Raw genomic sequence first — 23,715 nt, 5'->3', positions numbered from 1 at the left:
GCCATATTGCTATGACCAACAGAAACATCAGAACAGGAAACTACACGCCATCGAACATGCAGGAAGGTACTCAGCACATAGTTTTTGAAACCTCAAATAAAGGCCACTGTGGGACCCGGTCATACCCACTGGGATGGCCAGAAGAAATGACAAAAACTGTTAAAAATGAATAAACCAGCCACTGTGGGAAACAGTGTGGCAATTCTTCAGAAAGTAAGAAGCAGAGCCACTCTCTGGCATTCTATGCCTAAATATATAACCAAGAGATGTGCTAATTTTTTAAAAAAAAAAAAAGCAATGGAAACTCTTAACAGAAGATGGAAATAACCAACAACACAGACTGATGGACAGATAATTGAAACGTGATGTAGCCACACAGTAGACTATTGCCCAGCCATGAAAAGGAATAAAACATTAGTACAGGCTACAACACACACGGGTAAACCTTGAAAGTATGAGAAGTATGAGAAGGCCACATAATATATGATTTCATTTATAGGAAACTCAGTCCAAACAGATCCACAGACACAGGAATAGCAGGGCATGGGAGTGGATGACTAATGAGTGCAGGGCTCCTTTAGTGGGAAGTGAAATGTGCTGGGCAAAGGTGGTGATGATAGTTGTGTAGCCTGTGCATATGCTGGGAAATCATGGATTGCATATTTGAAAATGGAGAATTTTGTGATAAATGAGTTATATCTCAATTAAAGGAAAAAGAACACATAGAGATGCCGTGTGCTATTGCTTAGTTTCCCCCCAAAGAAAACAGAGGCTGTCACTGTACTAATAGACAGCCCTCGTGTGTGTGTGTGTGTGTGTGTGTGTGTGTGTGCCATTTTGTCATGTGTGGCTTTATGGGATTATCCGTGTATGAAGATACAGCACTACTGCATTCCCCAGGCCCATCCTTAGCACCTGGAGCCACTTGTCTGTTCTCATGTCTAGATTCTTAGTCATCTCAAGAATGCTGTAAAGGGTAGTGGTACAGCTCAGTAGCAGATAGCTTTCCTAGCATGTGTGAGGTCCCAGATTTGGTCCCCAGCATGGGGAAAAGGGAAAGAAAAGAAGCAGAAAAGCCATCCAAATGGCATGTATGGCGTGTAAACACAATACAGCCTGATGCATTTGGAGGTTGGCCGGTTCCCAAGCAGAGTGCCCTTGACATCCTTCCAAATGGTTGGGTATTTTGTTATTGGTAGCTTATTCCTTTGGAAGCTGCTAGTTTATTAACATGGTATTAGTTCTGATGCAGCTGGCAGTTCTCTGCCAGTGCTTGGATCTGTGTTTGATAAATGCTGGGAAAGAAAAACACCTTTGGTTTTGTAGTTAGTCATCACATAGAGAAGCTTCTCCTTTTGGGCTTCTCCTTTCTCCATATAGCTGGTCTAAGCTGGAGTGGGGCACTGAAGCCCATGCTAGCACATGCTAGCATGAGGGTCAGGGCGTGAATGCCCCATTTCCTGTGGTTAGAATCATCCTGAGATATGTCCACACTGCTGCCTCTTTCCATGGTGGCCTTACACTCCAGGTCCCTGCAGGAATGGCTAGCTTGCTCATATACCCTTCATGAGCAGCCTGCCTTCCCTCTCTGCCTACACTTGTAGCCCTGTCTTTTAAACAAGCCACTTGTCCAGGGCTTCTTGCCCCGGGGTCTGTTTCCAGAAGAATATAAGTTGAAGCACAACAAGCTCTGTCCCATAAGTGCTTATAATAATCACTGAGACTAAACCCTCACTCCACCACGGGGGCTGTGAGCACCCTAAGGCAGACCAGAGGCAAAGATGCACCTTGGTCTTCCATCCACAAGGAGGCCAGCAGTCCACTTGCCCCAGAGTTCCAGAGGGCCTCTCACCGTAGCAGCCCCAGGAAGCTGATGTGATTCTTGACCTGCTCTCTCCTTTCTATCTTTGATGCGGGGCAAGTGCTACAGATGTTCTGCCTGCTGGCCTGCCACTGGGGTGTGTCCAGAATGCGATGATCGGTCCCTGGCTTCCCAACAGGTCCTCACATAGATTCTGTCTGAACAAGAAATGCCAGAAGGCCTGGCCACTCATGAGCCCATGAGTTATCCTCAGGTTAAAGCACTTGGGTTTCCAATGACACTGTGTCCCCTTAGTTCTCCTGCCCTTCCTTCCATGGACAGAAATGAGAAGGGAACTCGATTTCTATCCCCTTTCTGCCAGTGTCAGACTGTTACAGAGAGAGGGGTGAGCTTACCGGCTGGATTTTGAGAGGAGGTCCCCAGACAGCTACTAGGAACCTAGAGTTGTAGCACAGCCACGGTGCTTCCAGAGTAAGTCAGCATCCCTTGAGCCCACATTCCTAGCCAAGGCTGTCCCTTCCCTACCGAGAGCACCATCACCAGGAGACAAGCCCTAGCTGTTCTCCTGGCAGCTAGACCCAGCTTCAAACCAGAGTCACCTGCCCTCCTCTCTGCTGCCCAGTGAGAGGCATATTCTTGGTGACAAGAGTCCTTAAAATGCTCTCAGATACCAGGTGACGCCTGTTTAGAGTAAAATGCCCCCCAGTAATCCAAAGCCAAGATGGCTGTGGGACCAGGCAGTACCTAGGAGGGATGTGAGAATGGGACAGGCAGCAGTGATTAATTCGTAGGGACTAAGGTACCGAGAGTGGGAGCCTAGCTTCAGGTGACACTGAGCCCCAAGCCTGGCTGTGTGGGACCTGAGTATCAAGCATTCTGAGTCAGAAGAGAATACAGGAACCAGGTCCCAAGGGGTAATCTGTTCTATTTTTTTTTTTCCAGTTCTGGCAATGAATTGGTCCTTCTTAGTTTTCCTTTCCAACGTCTGAAGTAGACAGATGCCTTTTAACCAGATGCAACTTAGTTACTTTTGTAAGGCTGCAACCTTAGGAGAGTGCAAGGAAGCCTGTGCCACTTAGCCACTAGGTCCTTCCCGGCTAAGAAGCCATACCTAATGCTGGGATTAAGAAGCCATACCTAATGCTGGGAGTGAGACTTGAGGTTCCCCGTACAGAGCAGGGCTGAACTATTGAGACAGGACACAGAGACAGCCCACACTGACTTCGAGTACTACAGGGAACTGGAGCTGCCTGGATGAGAGTCCAGGGTAACAGGAGAAAAGGAGTAAGAAACCATGAGACACCTTGTTGAATTTCCCAGGGTGTCAAGTGCAGCGAGGAGCATGGTGGAAGCAGAGGCCTGTCCACCTCCAGGCAATGCCCAGCCAGCTGCCAGGGGTGTTCGGGACCAGCACTGGTTTAAATGTTTCTTCTCTGTGTATAGGTCAGAGGCATAATTCTTAAGAGTTTGTTCTCCCTTTCCACCTTGTGGTCCCAGGTATCAGACTCAGGCAACAAGTGCTTTACCCACAAAGCTGTCTCACTAGCCCAGCTGCAGCCTTTGTTCCATAGAATGTAGAAATATCATAGGAGGTGACTGGAGCAGAAAGTCCCCTGATTTGGCTTTATCCATCTGTTACCAAAGCTCTGGTGCCCTGCATCCTCAAGGGCAGCCTTGGCAACACCCTGCCTGCCTCCTGCCTTACACAAGACATGCATACAGAAGGCCCCTGCGCTTGGAAACCCTGAAGGGAGCAGCCGGCTCCATGCCATGGCCCTGTTCCAGGATATGGCTCAGACATTGCTTTTTCTCCTCTGTTCTCAAATTTGAAAAATTCCAGAGGGTTTGACAAAAGAAAATCAGAGGCTCTACTTTTGCCAGGTTAATCAAACAGCGCCAGCAGAGGCCTACCTCTACGCCCTCCTGGCATTCCTTCCCTCACCCAGTGCCCTCCTCAAAGCCCATTAAGCTGATTAAAATAAAGCCCACTGCATTTTGAGTTCCATCTGGCTGGCAGCTTCTTGCAGGGACAGGGTTGTTGGCGCTATGAAGCGCATCTGGAAAGGGGTGAGCAGAGAGGACAGCACTTACTATGGAGATAAGGGGCTCCTGCCCAGCCCTTGGATGTCTGCTGGTTTTAATTAGCCAGAGTCACTGGCCTTTTGCCCTGGAGACAGGCAGAAATGTCCCTAAACAGTTCCCACCTCTTGGCATTTCAGAGCAAGAAGGACCCCCCTGTGTGGACCTGCTCTTTCCACCCACCACTTCAGCTCTATTTTATTATCCACAACATGCAACAGCTTCGTGACTTCAGTCTGGCCAAGATCGAGGTTCGGAATTACTGGACAGCAGATGGGGTAAGTAGCAGGCTCTGCCTCCTCACAGCTCACCTAGTGGTGCACACACCTAGCAGTTTGCCCACAGCTGGGTTCCTGGATCCTAAAAGAGCCTCCCTGAGAGCCCCCGGGAGCAGAGCTTGCAGCTCCTAAGGTTTAGGAGGTGCTGTGATGCTGTCTCATATCAGTCTGAGAAGAGGAGACTATGTACTCAAACTCCAGGCCCATTCATTTAGCAGTGACAGAATTTGGAGAACCTGCTGGAAAGCAGACTTTGTTTTTGAGACAGGGTTTTTCTGTGTAGCCCTGGCTGTCCTAAAACTCTCTCTATAGACCAGGCTGGCCTCAAACTCACAGAGATCTACCTACCTCTGCCTCCTGAGTACTGGACTAAAGGTGTGCACCACAATGCATGGCAGAAAGTAGATTCTTATTGGTAATTTGGTAGGTGAGATGGGGATTCTGTGTGTCAGACCAGGCTCAGGTGCCCCAGGCCCCAGGGGCATGGAGCCCATTCTGCATGGCTAGCTTTCACCTTGGCTGCAGGGTCGTCTGGTTCAAGTTTTTCTTCACTCTATACCCTACACTGTCCTCCTGCCCTCATTTCTCCTTCTCCAGCCTGTTCTTCATGAGTTGATTTGCTTTAGCTCTTCACCCACATAGGCACACCAGGGGCTGTCAGCCTCTTCATATGTTCTGAGGAGGCAGATAGGAAAGACACAGACTGCCCTGGAGGCTACCTTGCTGAGATGCTGACAGACAAGATGTAGACAAATCATGCAGTGTGTTGAAGCCCTGAGCAAGGAGAAGCTGGTACTAGGTACTAGGTACTAGGTGCCAGGGGACCCTCATAGACTCAGAGTGAGCAAGAAGGGGCAGGAACACTGTCATTCTGCCGTGCAGACATAGGGTCAGGAATGGTTATGCCTCATGCAAGATAGGAGGGACCAAAGCACGGGAGAGGTAATGAGTAGGAGCTGACCACCTTGTCCATCTTGAGCGAAAGACACGAGGAAACGGTGGCCTCTGCAGCCATCTGTAGATCTGTAGCCAGAGAGGGAAGACACAGCTTCAGTCTGAATGCATCTGTGGAGGAGACCCAGGCCATGCTGTTGGCACTTCTAACTGTTCCCCCAACTTTGGGAACTTGTATGGGATGGTTTGGTTTTGTTTGTTCCTCCATTTGTTTGTTTACTTATTGAGACAGGGCTTTTTATGTAGTCCAGGATGGCCTAGAATTTACACTGTAGCCAAATCCTCTTAATCCTTTTGCCTTAGCTTTCCAATCTGTCTCCAGTGTCCTACCACTAGGGAGAGCCTGTCATACTCTTCTCTGCTTCAAACCCTAGAGACTCCTTTTGACCCAGAGAATCAAGGTCAAGCTACTGGTGTGACATCAGAGCCTCCTAATGCTCCTGCACCAGTCTCTGCTCCCTTGCTCAAGCCTGAGCAAGGGGCAGTGCTAGCTACAGTGAATACAGCCTTGTCCCTGCCCACCTCCCCATCTCACTCACTCCAGATGCTTGTCCTCAAAAACCCAGGGGATGCTTTCTCCGGGGATCTGCTCCAGCCCTTGAACCCATTCTTTACCTTGTGAGCTTTCCCTGTCCTCCTTGATAGGTTGGGGCCTCCGAGACAGAAGGGCCACAAGTCTCTACCACTCATTTATGCCAAGGAGATGAGCAGGTGATAATGAATGAGCGGATGAATGAATGAATGAATGAATGAATGAATGAGTGAATGAGTGAGTTTGCCCTTTTTTTAGCCCATAAGCAGCTATGTTGCCCTTTCTTATACCCAAGTGAGAGGACAAGAGATAAGAGAGTTGAAGCAAAGCTGGTGGTTCTCCAGGAGAAACCTGAACACCATCTCCTCTCCTCTGCCCTCCTCCTTTCTTCCCACCCTCTACCCCTGCTCTTCTCCCCTCTAATTGTTCTCACAACCAGCCCCCATCCACTGCTAGCACATGTCCTCAGCACCACAAAACGCTGGGCGCCTCAGGCATAGAGGCCCGTGAGGTGGATACCACCCCTAAGGTTCTATTCATGCCCCGTACTGCTCAGACCAGCAACAGAAGACCCCCTTTGCTTTCTGCCTTTTGAGGGCTTTCTTTCTCAATACATTTCTAAAGTATAACTGTGAGAAAAACAAGAATCTGGACTATGTGAGAAAGGTCTCAAGGACCTGTGACCTGTGAACTCCCTTCCTCCCTGTCCATCTTTTAAATGCACAGAGCCCCCCACTCCTGCTGCTCAGGATCCCAGATTTGTTGGTGCTTCCCTGCAAGTGTTCCCCACATCTTGTTCTAGAAGGAGAAGCGAGATGCTGCAACCTGCCCAAGCCCATGCCCCGTGGCTCAATGTGGTCACCAAACATGAGCCTTGGCATGTTTTATGCATGGACCACCACACTGAGAAGCTGTGTGCCTCAGCCAAGACAGGCTTATTTATCTGTGCTTAGCCTTCCTGGGACATGCAGAATACAAAAAGGACCTGAGTCAGGGGAGTGTTGGAGGCTTCCTGTGGGTGGGGAAATAGGGTTCTGACAGCCAGGGCGGAGCATGGAACAGCTTTGCCAAATGCTGCTGACACAACACGCAACCATCTGTTGCCAGAATTTACCAGGGGGCAGAAAAGCACGCAAACAAATGCAGCTGTGGTTTGGTCGATTTCATATTCTCCAGAGAACGCTACTGCTGTGTGTTTTGGAGGAGATAAAATGGGAGTTTATAGGGAATATAGCTTGGCCTGCAGACATGGCTTGTTAATGCAATGTTTTGTGTATGGGAGTCTGAGGAAGGAAAGTTAAGTGGAGGAGCAAGGCTTGCTTGGAATGGAGGAGACTTCGAGAGAAAGGGGGTTTCTTTTGATTAGAATGTGCTGCCCATTACATCCTTGGGTTAACATTTACAGGCTCCTTTCCCCCTCATTAGGTGGTATTGTGTTTGTGAACTGCCCTAATCGAGGGACTTTGTAAGGGAAGAACAGAAGGTCACGCTTCACGGCATATAGCACAGCTGTCTGCTGTGACAGCTGTCATTTGCTCACCACTCTGAGAGTCAGGCCTGTGAGAGGCACATATGTGTGAGAATGAATAGCTGAATATGGGAAGTATCTTATCTGACATCCAACCATCTCATAGTTGGTGACAGTACTCCCTGTCTTGGTGATTAAGACCTAAGTCAGGAGTAGTAAGAGCTCGGACTGTAGATAGCCTGGATGTCTTGGTCAGCTGCTTAGAAGTGGGTGCCTGGGGTGCTGTCCTGAGAGCCTTCCCTCTGGTTCATCAGGGTTCACTGGGATTGATTGGCCGTGTCTGCTTAAGGCAGGAGGGGGCTAGGATAACATAAACAAGTCTGCTGCATCTTTTATGTTTGACACATATGGAAGATTTACCCAGCTGGAAGCTACAAGGGACTGGGCTAGTTGGGCACTATGACAGTCCTTAGCAAAGTGACAGTTGTGGCCGGGAGGGGACCAGCAGACTTTGAAGTAGATGATTGCTTGTCTGCTGTGGTTTGGAAGTAGGCTCCATCTGATGGGAAGCCATCACTTCCTGGGGTGGTTTGAATCTGGAAAGTCACCTCTAGACTTGTCGTTTAATGCCCATTTCTCAGTGTGGGGGTAGGTTTTAGGAAGTTGTGGACCCTTTAGGAAAAGGGACCTGGCTGGCGGAGCAGAGCCTTGAAAATTAGCCCACCTGTAGCTCTAGACCCTGCTCTGACTGCTGTAATGAGCTCTGCCACACTTTCCTCACTGTAGTGAGCTAAGCCCTCTGAACCTGTGAGCAAAATTACCTTTTTCTTCCTTAAGTAGTTTCTGTCAGGTATTTTGACATAGTTATGAGAAAAGCAAGTCACTGCCCTTGGAAGGGGTTCTGTTTGTTCTCCTGGGGCTCTGTGCTGGCTCTTGGGAGATGGTTGGTATAAAGAGAAAAGGCTCTCTGAGCAGTTTGGCTTTCTGTCCTCGATGTGATCTCCCACTCCAACACACTCCTGCTGTGATGCTCTTGGTTTTGAAGCCTCCACCAAAGCTGAGCTGATGCCAGTACCTTGCCCTTGAACCTCCAGAACTGTGGGTTAAATAAACTCCCTTTCTTGATAAAATTACACAACCTTAGTTAATTCAGTATTATAACAGAAAACAGGCAAATACTGCAAAAATGAGCTTCCGCTGGCTCTCCGTGCTCCATCTGTTTTCATTTATAACAATCTTGAGTTATCTGTGTTGTCCTTGTCAACAAGCACACAGTCACCACCCTCACCTTTAGTACCAAAAGAGTCACCTCCAGCCTAGACATCACATTGAGTGAAATGTGGCCAGCAGGCCTGAGAAACTGCATTTCAAAGTCAATTTAAATTCCATTTTAAATAGCCATTTGCAAGTTAGTGACAGTGCAATGCGTTGCACAGGCCCTAGTTTTCAGACTGTAGGCAGCAAATAGACATGGCCCTGTGTCTGTGTGCATAGCCCTGCACCTTCAGAAAGGAAAGGGAAGGTAAAACAAGGATACGAGTGAGTGTGGGATTCCAGGCAGTGCTAAGTGTTGTGAAGACACTGGACTAGGAAAGTGTCTTGGCTACTGTTCTATTGCAGTGACAAAAGAACATGGCTGTGACGACTTATAAAAGAAGTGTTTCATTGGGCTTGTGGTTTTAGAGGGTTATAGTCCATGATATCAGTTCAAAGGCATAGTAACAGGTATGTCTGAGAGCTCACATCTGGAGCCACAACCAAGAAGCAGAAAGACACAACAGGAATGGCTCCAGTCTTTTGAAACCTCAAAGCCTGTCCCAGTGACACACCTCCTCCAACAAGGACATACCTCTTAATCCTTCCCAAACAGTTCCACCAGCTGAGAACCAAGTCATCAAACATATGAGCCTATGAAGGGCATGTGCAGTCAAACTAACGTACGGAGTGAGGGAAAGGAGACACCATGGGAAGAATGTTCCTGGTAGGGGCATAGCAAGAGCAAAGGCCCTGAAAACAGGAACATAATTAGCAAATGCCAAGACAGAAGCCACCTGAGTGGCCAGAGCCTGATGGACACAGACGTTTAAGAGGAGGCCCTAAAGTGAGGCAAAGCCAGGTTGTGGGGCCCTGAATGGTCAGGCCTTATTTGGTAAGAGAACAGAGGAGTGATCAAAGCAAAAGCCTCTGTTAGAATCTGCCCACAAGGGGCAGTCTGCAAAGCTTTAGTCTTGTTACTTGATGATGCCAGTCTTCAGATTGACAGGCTTAATGTCATAGATGTTGTTTACTGAGCATTTGTAGAATGCTCAGGTGAGTCCTGGGCTTCTACCCCCATGCAGATACCAGCCTTAAAAATCACTGAAGTGTTCTTGATAGGAGACAGTCTGACCAAAGGACCTAAAAGGCCCACCATGTCTGGGGAATGCTGAGGGCAGGGGGACCAATAGCCCCCAGGCCCTGCCTAGCTTGGGACAGCATGGCTTAGACACAGGCAGCCATGCTTGAGTGTACCTGGCTCCTGTGGTTTTAACAGGTGTGTTGTCAGCTGTTTTTCTGGAAGGGATTCAGATGGTGCCAATGTGGAGACTTTGAGTGTCAACACAGGAGCATCCCCACCCTGCCACTCCTGTGCTATCCCAGAGCATTTGAACATGAGCCCTAGCCATGAGGGTCTTTTCATTCATGAATACCTCAGTGGCCCTGCACACTCAAAGTTTGTGTTTTTTTCTAATAACCCCAGTGTCCAACAGCCTGAGTCCTGACAGTAAGTGTTATTTTGTTCTAATCATCATTCTAATTTGTCTCAAAATGTTTTTTAAGACATTTTAAAATTCTGATTCTGATCACAGCAAAACATTTAGTCAGCTGAAGCAAGTGATCTGGTGGCATTGATACTTGGTGGGAACTGATTATTAGCATAAGGCTGAGATGTTGGCTTCAGAGACTGGGCCCAAGCCAAGCTTTGCTAGCAGGACAGGTGCAAACGCAGGATGGCAGCTGAGGCCCCATTCTCTTCTTAGTAAAGGACAGGGTATGCTAGGCAGGACAGCTGTGTGGCAGGTTGAATCTGTGGGTAGTGAGTCTCAGCAGCAGGGCTATGACGTCAGCTGGGACTGTTTTGTCAGCCACATTAAGTGGCTCAAAGCTGAGTGTAGTGGCATATACCTATAATCTTAGTCCTTTGGACTTTGAAGCAGGGGACTTGAGAGTTCAAGGCTTGCCTGGGTTACATAGCCATCCTGTCTCACAAACACCACCACCACCAAACTTGGCTAATCACAGAAGAGAACCCCTTGGTTTCTATGACAGAAGAGTCTAGGTCGGTGGTTCTCAACTTGATTGCTACCTCCTCAAGGTTGCATATCAGATATTTATATTACAGTTCATAACAGTAACAAAATCACAGTTATAAAATAGCAGCAGAAATAATCATGTGGTTGGGGGTGATCACCACAACCTGAGGAACTGTTTTCAAGGGTCACAGCCTGAGGAAGGAGGATAACAACTAGTCTAGGAGCTGGTTTCATGGCTAGCAGAAGCCAGGAGTTCCCATAGTGTCACCAGGAATCCATCCCCCTCTACCACTTACCATTTTTGTCCTCTTAATAGCTTTATCTTTAGGCCCCACATAATTTCTTCTGGTGACATCAGGCTTCCTCTTGATTTGGGTGGTCCCTGCAGAAAGACACTCTTCTCAGGAAAGGTCAGAGATGACTACCTGCCTTGCTGGCTGCCCATGGGGCTGGACCTACACTGTCCATATAAAGAGATGATGGAGAGAGGAGGAACCAAGGGCCATTCCAACAGGTGATGGAAAGGGGACTCATGAAAGGTCCTTCCTGAGTTCAAGGCTCATGCTATGACATTTGTTCATTAGTTTCCTGGAGCCTTTGCCAATCCAGGCTTTAGTCCTGTCCAGTTGCTTCCTTACCCTTCTTTCCCTGAATGCTCTACACCCGGCTCAGCCTACCCAGAACCAGGCCTGCCTGCCCACCAACCATAGCACCTTGGTATCTCTTCTAATGTCTGGCTCCCCCATCCTGCCCTGCCCGCGTCCCTGTGCCTCTTTATGGTCACCTCAGCTGCAAGCCTACCAGTTATTATTCCAAGCTTGCCTCCTTTTCAGTCAGCAACCTCCCCTCCCATCTGCTACCCCACTGCCTCCTTTTATCTTGAGGAAAGTCCACATCACAAAGGATGTATTGCTCTAGCTATGCTTCCCATGGGACATGTGAAAGGACCAATCAGTTCCCCTCCCTTATGGCAATAACCATGGTACCTCATGCACAGGATCTTAAAGGATAGAGCAGATATAGGCCTCAGGACAGAGGCCTCACATCCTGGTGGGCACAGGGATACACAGATGGTTAACAGAGGGGTAGGAAGCCGGGTAGCAAGTCTGAGAGTCCAGAGCAAAGCCCTCAAGAGCTGGCATCAAAAGGAGACAGTGTCAGAAGGGCTAGGACCTTCCTGGAGGAGGCTGTGCTGAACCCATCCTGGGACCTGACAGGCCACTCTGGACACAGCAGCTTGCTTTCCGTGGTCTCCAAGGCCCTCAAAGTGTCCCAGAGCCTCTAGTTCTTCCTGCTCTAGAACCTTTTTTGGGTGCAGATAGGGAGGAGATGGGCTCATATACTCTGTGTAGAGGGTCTGGTGTATGGATACCCTCAGGCTGGGCATGAATGAAGTTAACTGTGGCTGAATGACCACCCAAGGTACAGTTTGCTTTCTTAGACCTTCCCTGATGTTTGAGGTTGAGACTCAGTCAATGCTGTGTCCAGATACTATTCTTCAGGTCGGGCTGGCTGTGCTGAAGCTGCCTAGGCACCTCTGGGGGCAGTGACTTTAGAGCCTTGCCTCCCTCAGCTCCACTTCAGGGAAGCCACATAACCACTCACTCACCTTTGCTAAGTAGAAGATGTGTTCATTGGAAGCGGCATGGCAGTTATCCATTCCACACTAGGGAGGAAAGTGGCCTTGGCAAGCTAATTCAGTTACCTAGGCTGGAATGATACTTATAATGTGTTAAACATGAATTATCAATGAATCATCATCTCAACGTGTGTGGTTCTTAAGAACTGGAAAGAAGGAGCATAAAGGGAAAATGGGAGCTGGGAAAGGGACCATGTGGCAGCCAGGAGGCTTCAGAGTGTTACTTGAGGTAGCATTGACACAGTACCACCACCGCTCTCATTAACCAAACAAGGGAAGCAGGAGAGTGTACGCAAGCACTTGCACACACATGCACACTCACAAATGCTCTTACATGAGGCAGTCAGAAGGATGGGCTTTCTGAGCATACTGGATTCTGGAGTCAAGAAGGAGGAGCCTCAGTTGAAGCACAGGTAACTAGACATGCTGCGGAGGCTGGGTCTTACATTAGAGACTTCCCCAGATCCATAAAGGCATTCTTCTTGTAGAGCTTTGCTGAGGGGTGCCCACCTGGAAGCTTCCAGCCCCAAGGCTCTGTGGTGTGTGTGTGTGGACCCCAAACATCTTCCCTGTGCAGCCCCTGAGATCTAATGCTGTTTACATGGTCATCTACATAACAACGACCCTGCCTACCGGTAGATTCCCATTCCAGAATTCAACCAGCAGCATAAAAAATATTCAAGGGGAAAAAAAATACTCTACCAAACATATCTTTTTATCTTATTCTTCCCTAAACAATGTAGCATAACAATTTCCATAGCATTTACATTGTATTAGGCTCTATAAGTCACCTAGAGATGGTTTGCAAGAAGTGGGAGGGTGTACGTAGGTTACATGCAAATTTGTGATGTTTTATACACGGAGCAAGAGATGGTGCGGTATCCACAGGGACCCTGCAGTAAATCCCCCACAGATGCTAAGAGGTGGCTGCAGGTAGAACAAAGTCTGAAGGAAGTGTGCGCACACACACACACTGCAAGGCACCCAGGTCCATTACCTCTAGAGAGCAGGAGATGGTATGTAGGGACTTAATTAGAGGACTGGGGGCTCAGAGTTCCACCCACACAGGTAATTCAGGCTGGGCCAGCCACAGCCAGTACTAAACTCTGGCTAGGTACATGGGAGGAGGGGGAATTCTAATGGCCTTTTTTTTTTGGGGGGGGGGGTATCCAGGTCTGTAGGACAGTGCAGACTTCTGTTTCTGTTCCCTCCCTGGATATCCTGCACCAAATCTCAAATCTGCCCATACGCACAGTACTGTGTGCTGGACATGTCTGAGATTGCAAGCTGCAGGCCAGGCAGGCCCCTCCCCCTTCCCGACAGCCACAAGAGCTCATGAACACCCTCCCCCAAGAGCTCACTCTTTTCTTAGCATCCTTATCGGCCTTCCTCTGCCACAGTCACAGTTCTCAAGGTAATGCTGAGCAGTGGGCATATGTGGTCAGCTGGAGCTCTCGACTGTTCGCGTAAGGGAAGCAGACATATTTTGGGTGCCAGACAACACATTGGGAAAGCTAGGCAGCCCATCCAGCACTGTCTAGATAGGCAGCCCATCTCTACCCTGCCACCTCTTTAAGTGAGTGTGTCTGTCTCACCAGATGTTTCCATGGTGGTAATTTTCAGAACTGCTCATTGAAAGCTGCCCAGGCTGTCCTCCTCCACGAGCTGTGTCCTGATTAATTCACAGCACATGCTTGCTCTGTGCCTCCACTAAACAGAGCGCACATCCATATAAACATGTAAAAGCGCGCTTTGAACATCGACTTTTCTGACAGCCAGCAAATAGTAGCCTGCCATCCTGCAATTGGATGATTGAAGCCGAGTTCCTGTGGTGGGATTTGGGTTTGATGGCTCTCCTTCTGAATTGCTCTGCAAACCTGTCTGTGGTGATCTAGGAATTTAGTTAGAGGGTGCAGATTTAGCTTGAAGGAGGAGGCTAAGGCATGGGGAATGAGGGTAGGTGGATAGGATAACCTCCGGCCCTCAGAGCCCACACTTGCCAAACACAGATCAGAAGGCAGGGGTGGCCTGGGGTGGGGGAACAGCCACAGGCTGCCATCTTTTTTTTTCTTTTTTTTTAATATAATTTTATTTATTACAATTTATTCACTTTGTATCCCTGCTGTTGTCCCTACCCTTGTCCCCTCCCAATCCCACCTTCTCTCATTCCTTCCCTCCCTCATCTCCTCCTATGCCCCTTCCCTAGTCCAGACAGGGCAGAACCTCTTCTCTTTCCATCTGACACTAGCCTATCAGATCTCATCAGGACTGTCTTTTATAGTCTTCCTCTGTGGCCTGGTAAGGCTGCCCTCCCCTCAGGGGTTGCCATCCACTGAATTCATGTCAGAGACAGCCCCTGTTCCCCTTACTAGGGAGCCAATTTGGAGACTGAGCTGCTACGGCCTACATCTGTGCAGGGGTTCTAGGTTATCTCCATGAATGGTCCTTGGTTGGAGTTATCAGTCTCAGAAAAGACCTCTTGGCCCAGATTTTTTGGTTCTGTTGTTCTCCTTGTGGAGCTCCAGACCCTTCCAGGTCATTCTATCTCCCCCTTCTTTTGTAAGATTCCCTTCACTCTCCCCAAAGTTTGGCTATGAGTCTCAGCATCTGCTTTAATACCCTCTGGATAGAGTCTTTCAGAGGTCCTCTGTGTAGGCTCCTGTCTTGTTCCCTGTTTTCACCTTCTTCCGATGTCTATCCCATTTGCCTTTCTGAATGAAGATTGAGCATCTTACCCAGGGTCCTCCTTGCTTAGCTTCTTTAGGTGTACAGATTTTAGTATGATTATCCTATGTTATATGTCTAATACCCACTTATAAGTGAGTATATACCACGTATGTCTTTCTGCTTCTGGGATACCTCACTCAGGATAATCTTTTCTAGGCCCCACCATTTGCCTGCAAATTTCATGATTTCCTTGTTTTTAATTGCTGAGTAGTATTCCATTGTGTGAATGTACCACAATGTCTGTGTCCATTCCTCAATTGAGGGTCATCTGGGTTGTTTCCAGATTCTGGCTATTACGAATAAAGCTGCTATGAACATGGTTGAGCAAATGTCCTTGTTGTGTACTTGAGCATATTTTGGATATATGCCAAGTAGTAATATAGCTGGATCTTCAGGAAGCACTATTCCTAATTGTCTGAGAACCCACCAGATTGATTTCCAAAGTGGTTGTACAAGTTTACATTCCCACCAGCAATGGAGGAGGGTTCCCCTTTCTCCACATCCTTTCCAGCAAGTGTTGTCACTTGAGTTTTTGATCTTAACCATTCTGATGGGTGTAAGGTGAAATCTCAGGGTCATTTTGATTTGCATTCACTGATAGCTAAGGATGTTGAGCATTTCTTTAAGTGTTTCTCTGCCATTTGGTATTCCTCCATTGAGAATTCTCTGTTTAGCTGTGTACCCCATTTTTTAATTGGATTACTTGATTTGTTGCTCTTTAACTTCTTGAGTTCTTTATATATTCTGGTTATTAGCTCTCTGTCAGATATAGGGTTGGTGACCATCCTTTCCCAATCTGTAGTTCTGATAGCAGTGTTCTTTGCTTTATAGAAACTTTTCAGTTTCATGATGTCCCATTTATTTATTGTTGATCTTAAAGCCTGTGCTGTTGGTGTTCTGTTCAGGAAGTTGTCTCCTGTGCCAGTGAGTTCTAGGCTCTTCCCCACTTTTTCTTTTAAACAATTTAGTGTGTCTGGCTTTACGTTGAGGTCTTTGATCCACTTGGACTTTAGTTTTGTGCAAGTGATAAGTATGGATCTATTTGCATTTCCCTATATGTAGATATCCAGTTAGACCAGCACCATTTGTTGAAGATGCTATCTTTTTTTCCATTGTATGGTTTTGGCATCTTTGTTAAAAATCATGTGTCCATAAGTGTGTGGGTTTATTTCTGGGTCTTCTATTCGATTCCATGGATCCACCATTCTGTTTCTATGCCAGTACCATGCAGTTTTTATTACTGTTGCTTTATAGTACAGCTTGAGATCAGGGATGGAGATACCGCCAGAAGATCTTTTATTGTAGAGGATTGTTTTAGCAATTCTAGGTTTGTTATTATTCCATATGAAGTTGAGAATTTTTCTTTCAAGATCTGTAAAGAGTTGTGTTGGTGTTTTGATGAGAATTGCATTGAATCTGTAGATTGCTTTTGGTAAAATGGCCGTTTTCTCTATGTTAATCCTGCTAAGCCATGAGCATGGGAGATCTTTCCATCTTCTGATATCTTCTTCTATTTCTTTCTTCAGAAACTGGAAGTTTTTTTCATACAAGTCTTTGACTTGCTTGGTTAGAGTCACACCAAGTGCTTTGCTATTTGGTCTCAGGAGAATGTTCAGACTAGTCACATGTCAGTTCCCTCCTGAGGGCTGAGATCCTTCCATGTGCTGTATCCTCCGGCAATCGTGGAATACCTCTGCCGATTTGCAGCTTCTCTTGGTTAGGAGAGACAAATTAGCAGTCAAGCCAGGTAGGGAGTGTAGGCCTGCAATCCCAGTACTTGTAATGTGAGGTCTCAAGTCTGAGGCACTGAGATGAAAAGGGCCCCTTAGTCATCTCTGGTGGTACACACCTTTAATTTCACTAGGGAGGCGAGGCAGACAGATCTCTGTAAGTGTGAGGCTAGCCTGGTCTTATGTAGGGGTCTTAAGTTCCAGGACATCCAGGGCTATTATCAAACAAAACAAAACAAAAACCTACCCCTAACCCGACAGAAATGCTGATGAGAGAGACCATTTCAGACACTGAGAAAACTCCAGAGAATCAGTATAGAGGGGAATAAGCGGGGTGTTTTTTAATGTCTAGTGTTGAGAAGTCTCTGAAGGCAAGAAGATGGGTTGTGGCCTCAGGGAACAGTGTATGGAGACAGGCAGACTTGGATCTGAGACTATGATGGGTGGCTGGGCTGACAGCATGGAGTCACCAGGTGCTTTAGGCGGGAGGCTCCTGAGCTCTGGCTCAAGTTGTTTTTAAGCGAGCCTGGTTGCTGTGTGGGAAATGAAGTGTGTGTGCAGGGTGACAGTGCAGAGTAGGAGGAGAGACAGCAATTAGTTGATTCTAGTGTGTCTGGAGAGGTGACGGTGGCCTGTACTGGGCAGCAGTGTCTGTGGAAAAATTAAGTCAGATTGGAGAGGAAAGAGACAAAGAACTCCTGACAGTTTGGACGTGGGGGTCCAGGAGGAAGCAGGGACAAGGATGCCAGAGGGGTGCCCAGGATTTGGGAAGCTGAGTAGCAGAACTGTGTTGAAGAGGGAGACATTTGGCTTAAGGAAAATGATGTAGAACTCTGTTAGGAGCTGTAACTCCAGCACCTAAAAGCCAGAGGCAGGCAGAACCCAAGTTCAGGGCTAGCCTGGGCTACATGCCTATGTTTGTTTGATTGTTTGTTTTTAAGTATCTGATGGCTCTGAGGCACATAAAGGTTGAAATTCCTAAGAGGAGAGAAGGGGTCAGCCATCCCATAGGGGCCAGTGGAGAGTCAGGGAATGGGCATCCTTGAGCCAGGGAGGCATCCAGAGCCTTGGGCCATTGTGAGTACAAGACATTCAGAGAACTAGCCTAGGCACTGAGGTCCAGATGAACTGGTAGGGGTTGCTGGAGTATAGACAAGCCAAGGAGGCCGGGCAGGGGAGTAGCCAGCTAGGCAGAAGCCAAATAATAGAGGCACAGGCATATCATCACTGGAAGCCCAGCCAACAAGATCATTTAGGAGAAGGAACAACTGTCTATTCATCCTGCTGAGCCAGGCATGGCAGGGGAGCAAGAGATCCCCCTTGCTTTGGCCTTAGGCCAAACCCCGTAACCCACTGTCAAAGCTGAGCTTTGCTGTGATCACCCAGACAGCAGGGGTAAGCCATTGCCCTGGCTGTGGGTGCCTTGGCACAGTAGATTCTTTATTGAGTATGGACAGGAACCTGATGGGAGGGGAGGCAAGAGGCAAGAAAAGAGGGGCAAGGATAACAGTGACTGTTTCACTGTAGGGGTGACAGCAATTTGGGGGGCACCTCTGTAGAAGAGAATACTCAGCGATCAAAAAGAAGAAAACTGTGGACTCTCACTCTCTGGATGCGTCTCAGAGTAATTATGTGAAAGGAGTGAAAGAAGCCAGATAGAAAGGGGTGCACATTGCAAACTGTATGTCAAAATTCTAGAAAATGTGAGTGTCGCTTTATAAAAAGGGGCCTATTGAGGTGGCTCAGTAGATGAAATCACTTGCTGCCAAGCCTGATGACCTGAGTTTCCTCCCTAAGATACACATAGTGGAAGGAAGGAACTGTTTTCCCCAAGTTGTCTTCTGACAACACATGTACACACACACCACACACACACACACACACACACACACACACACACACAAATGTAAAAGCCTGGAGTGATGGCTCCAGGTGGGTGGTTGTCTGGGGAAGCAGGAAGGGAGAGGGATTTCAAAGTTGGAAGAGAAACTTGGGGGTGATGGGCGTGTTTGTTATCCTAAGTGTGGAGATTGTTCCAGGGAGATGTACGTGTTAAGACTTACCAAGTAGCTTAAAGAGGTGTTTACTGTGTAACGTATGCATTTTATCCCTTGATAAAGCCTGGGAAGAGTTCTAGCACAGAGAGGAGGGAAGTAGCCAGTAACTGGAGGAGGGGTGGCCTTACTTTAAACGTGAATAGATAAGCATCAGATTCATGCATGACACAAGGCTTTGTGCTTGGGAACTGAGGGGACAGGGACCTTCCTGTGAAGGTCACTATATGTCATACTGGCCTGCATTTTCCACCTCCTTGTGCAATTGAAACATCTAGAAAATTTGGTAGTAGGGCTTGGATTCCCTAGAAACTGCCATTTCAAGCCTGCAGCCTTGGTACTTACTCCATATCTCCTGGGTCTTTCCTTAACTGCAGCTGCAGCTGCAGCTGAAGTGAGCAGGTGCCTGACATGAAGGCATTGCTGCCCCTGAGCTTCTTGCTGGGCTCTCTGCTGAGGGAACATGCCCAGCTTGTGATGTGTGAGGGCACTGTTGCCCCAGGGGCCACCTTCAGCAAGCAGTGGGCAAGCAGACTAACTTCTGTCTTTGGGAGACAAAGTACACGCGATGGATTCCAGGAGGGAGCCCTGATTACCCCCAGCTCTGACACTTTCAGGAGCACCCTCCTACCCTGCTTACTTTCCTCACTCCCTGTCTACACCAAGTCCTTGTTTTAGGTTCTACTTTCAAAATACACCATATGAGACACTCCCGGAGTCCCAGGAGCCTGCATTTAACATGCACAACAGGTCTCCTTGATGCAGAAGCCCCGGGAACCACACTTCATTTGAGTTTACTTAAAATACATACATTTTAGTTTTTTGGGTTTGTTTTGTTTTGTTCTTTTGAGACAGAATCTCACTTTGTAGCTCATGCTAGCCTGAAACTTCCTCTGTCCTGAGGTCTGGAAATTGTTAAGATTCACCACTGGTATTCACCACTATCCCCAGCTGGAGCCAGTCTTTAAAGAATGCTACTATAGGCAGCAAAAAGCTGTGAAAGGTTTTACAAGGGAGTGATGGGGCATCTTTGCTCCTGTAGGAGATAAGCTCTGGTGGCAATGTAAATCAGGTGGAAGCAGCAAGAGACCAGGAGGCAGCGAGACCAATTAGTGGGCCATTACCAGTATCCTGACAGGAGGCGATGAAAGCCTAGACAGCGCTGAGGCTGCCTCTTTGAGAACGTTCTTTGATTCACAGAGTATGTATGGCTTTGCAGAGAGAGGAGAGGGAGTCCATTTCACATCTGCTGGCTCAGCTCTAGAGATCTCACATTAAGCACTTCACAGTTCTGTTTGGGGGCATCTTCCACTTCTACAATTTGACACATCATTCTGTGACACGTTTTTCTTTTGTTCCATTTTGTGATTCAGGATCTTGACATTGGTGCCAAGAATGTGAAACTCTATGTCAACAAAAGCCTCATCTTCGATGGCGTGTTAGACAAAGGAGGAGGTGAAGCCCCTTTTGATTGTACCATCCCTGTTGACCTTCAGAGTGAGAAGAATGAGAACCCAGAGAAGGCCTTGATCACTGGCTGGAAAGAAAGCAAAGGTGCCCTCAGGATGGTTGGCATGAGTGGGGACGAGTTGCTTGGAGTCAGCTGCTCACAGCCAGCTGAAGCCTTGGTGGATATGACAGTTGCCTCACAAGGAGATTTTCTTGGTGAAAGGGTACATTCTACTCACTGCCTGAAGGACAGTTTATCCAAGTTACAGGAAGATGTAAGACTGTTGGCAGCCCCTGCCTCGATGGGTGATGGACCCAGTGTCCCTTCTTCCTCCTCTCCTGGGAAATGTCCTCCTCTAGAAGAAGAGCCCTCTTTGATCCAACAGCTGGAAAACCTCAGAGGTAGGAAAATCTCTGAACCCACTGGGAAAACCCCACACTGGTTACAGCCTTCTTCAGAAGGGATGGGCAAGAAGCAAACAGGGAGGAAGCCCAAGCCCCTGTGGCTCAGCCCTGAAAAGGATCTGGAACAGAAGAGCAGGCTTCCATCTGATGACATCATTGGTGATGCTCCTGGAGAAGTGGAGGCCAGGGAAAAAGGCCCTCGGCGTGAGCAAGGGAGGACTAGCAGCTGGAATGTCATCACTGATGAGAGACCCCAGAGGGCATCCTCCAAAGCCTGTGGCAATGACTTAGACATCTTTAGCCAGCCTCCTAACAGGGATCGCCCTGCTAGTGGGAGGAGGGCCCTGAAGAAGGATGCCAGTGGTAGCCATGGTGATGACCAGCCAGCCAGCAAAGGTAAGCTTTGAGAAGCCCCTGTTGGAGTGAAACCATTTGCTTCTCTGGACCTTGTTTTTGTTTTTTTGTTTTTTGTTTTTAATCTATAAAACAAGAGGGCTGTTCTCAAATAGGGGGTCACAAATCCACTGTCTCAGCCAAAGAGGTGGTACAAATGAGAGGTAACCAGGAACTCTGCCTGTTACCCTCCTAGACGTGCTTGTCACTGGCACTAGGGTCTGTCCCTTGTCCCATTTTTCTTGCACTACATGTTTTTTCAACCTGGACTTTATTCTCCACGTTTGATAAAGGCTTTAGTCTCTAGTAACTTATCTGACTCTGTACTGTTAAAAGGCAACTCTAGGGTGATGCTGAACACAGCTGGCCCTTGCCTGGGTATAGAAAAAACAGTGGACATTACAGGGTGGTGGCCAGAGGGCCCAAGGCCATTGGAAGGAGGCAGCCACTATTCTAGTCTTTTTGCTGGCCTCCAGGAATGCATGGCTAGTGTGCCTGTCTGCTTTTTCTTTTGTCATTACAAACTGGAATACGGAGAAGTCTTGCTTTACAATGTTAGCAACTGATGATTATTTTGAAACCAGTGTGTGTGTGTGTGTGTGTTAAAAAGAAAGCACCAGGTAACATGGCCTGTAATGCCAGCTACTCCAGAAACTGAGGCAGGAGAGTTACAAGTCCAAGGCCTGCCTAGGCTGCAAAGTGAGTTCAAGGCTAGACTGATCATCTTAGTGATACCTTGTCTCAAAATAAAGAGGCAGGAAAGCTGGAACTGTAGCTCAGTGATGCAAGGCCCTGGGCTCAACCTCCAGTATTAAAAATAAAACAAAAGGCACATCTGTTGGCAGAGTTCATGTTGAGACTGTCATAGTCTTTGTAGTGGGTTATCTATAAGGACTTCCTGAATGTGAAAGGGGCTCAAGGTGGGGATCTTCCATACCGGTCCTGAGTAAGAGGGCATCAGGGTTCAGGGCACTGTATGTCTATCCTGAGTAAGGAGGGTATTTGGGGGATACTGTATCCATCTGCATAAGAGGGCACCAGGGTGGGGACACTGGTAGGGACACTCAGACTTGCCCCCCTGTTGTGAAGTACCTTATCAGCCAATCGATCAATTAATAATTACTCTGAATGAATCTGGCTATTCGCAGGCACTCTGCTCTCTGAGCCTTGGTGCCTTCATCTGTAAGATGGGACTGACATACCCTTGTTGATCTCTGAGGAACAAACAAGACAGTGAAGACAAGTTAATGCTGCAGCGAAGCTTCCCTGGTTCCTGGGGAGTGTTCAGCAAGTTATGAGTGAAACATCAGTTTGTGTCTCCTACCAACCACCCCCCCACCTCGCACACAGACCTACTGGCCTCGGTTTTAACTCCTTTCACCTTATTCCCACGAAACCTCCACTAAGCACCCCTTTCCTCAGGGATTCTCGGTATTCACATGAGATTTGTGGGCTGTGTTTGGCAGGCACCTGGCCGAGAAGCATGCCCCAGCAGATGGCCGATGCTCCTGCTCCCCTCCCCCCCCCCCCCCCGCCCAGCCTGTGCCGCCTGAACTCTGATTGTGCGTCTTGCTGGTGTGGCCACAGCCATCCAGCTTGTCCTCTTTAGTGACTCATCAGTGTGTCTGCTCGGCTCCTCATGTGTCACATCAGATGTAGAGCAACCCCCTCAGACTTTGAGGGCTCCCTTCCCAACCACTGGCTGCCCTCCAGGTCTTTGCTGCCATGTACCTCTCATCTAGACCCTGAGAGTGGATAAAGAGGAGATCAGGAAACCCCAGAGGGGCATGTGGGGCTAAGCCTCAAACCTATACAGTCAGGGAGCAGAGGCAGGAGTATCATCAGCTCTAGACAGGCCTCTGCTATATAGAAAGACCCTCTCTCAAGAGGGTCTTTAATTTGGTTAATTAAAAGTGTAGGGGATTAGTTGGCAAAGTAATTAAAGACTTGAGTTGAATGCCCAAAACCCACCTAATTCCATCTGTGGGGAGGCAGAGACAGGAGGACCCCTCGTTGGCCAGCCAGTCGAGCCAAATAATGATATCCAGACTAGAGAAAGACCTTGTCTCAATGGAAGTGGACATCCCCATGATAATGGTCAGGGTCGTTCTCTAGCCTCCACAGACATGCAAATCTACGTATACATTCACCCATGTGTGCACACAATTACACACACACACTAAAGAAGACAACATAGACAGGACAGTGATAACAAGCAGGGCCTGGGCCTGTGTGTGCTTGTTCTTTGCCAAGGTCTGGTCCAATCTTAATGATCCTGAACCCTCGTGACAGCCCCATATTACAGTTGAAAAGTGAAATTTAAGTAACTTTCCTGGGCTTTTCTTTCCCACAGTCAGTGGGGGCTAGTATATAATTTGAGCCACAGTGGATCAGTCCCACCATCCATGCTTGGAGCCACTACTCCTGTGCCTATTAGCATAACTGCCAGTGCTTGCTGAATGGTCAGACAGGCTCTAAATCAGACGTGGAGCTGCGGGAAGTTCTTGGTGACAGGCAGCAGTCCAACTGTCCAAGTTCAGAGGCCCCACTCTCACTTTAATTTCTTGCCAGGCATTTCCCTGCTTGGCTCAATAACACATTAAAAATGGAGCTCTGGAGATTTAATGCTTGTTAGCTGGTTTTACTAACAAGGAAAGTTTATTTAGAAATGGTGTTGTTACTGTCCCTCACCCAATGCCAAGCCCACTGCCTGGCCCTCTAAGAAGCAATCTGGCGGAGTCCACCAAAATGCCAGAGGAGTGAATAAGCTCACAATGGCTTCAGAGTCCTGCCATCACCATGGTGAGTCCACCACAGTGTCATCACTGTGTGATGCCATCTGTATACTGGATGTGGCGGTGTGGGCCACAGGAGGATGAGGTCTCAGCAGCC

The 23,715-nt window shown here is 48.0% G+C and overlaps 1 protein-coding gene across 7 annotated transcripts in view; it reads left to right on the top strand.

Annotated features, from left to right (window-relative positions):
• The window catches only part of Katnip (katanin interacting protein), a 171,949-nt gene that overhangs the window by 121,078 nt on the left and 27,156 nt on the right, over positions 1-23,715 (top strand). For all 7 annotated transcript variants that reach the window (XR_009585450.1, XM_060366866.1, XM_060366869.1 and 4 more), the window contains 2 exons: positions 4,042-4,179; positions 19,950-20,826. Coding sequence is in view for 6 of the 7 variants with exons in the window: in XM_060366866.1 (XP_060222849.1) it covers positions 4,042-4,179; positions 19,950-20,826 (1,015 nt within the window). In the remaining variant the exon portion in view is untranslated. The remainder of the gene's footprint in view (positions 1-4,041; positions 4,180-19,949; positions 20,827-23,715) is intronic.

This window comes from Meriones unguiculatus, chromosome 14, assembly GCF_030254825.1.
Source record: "Meriones unguiculatus strain TT.TT164.6M chromosome 14, Bangor_MerUng_6.1, whole genome shotgun sequence".
In the NCBI taxonomy this organism is placed as follows: Eukaryota; Metazoa; Chordata; class Mammalia; order Rodentia; family Muridae; genus Meriones; species Meriones unguiculatus.
Note: the sequence above shows the minus strand (reverse complement) of the source record. Positions and strands in the feature narration are given on the sequence as shown.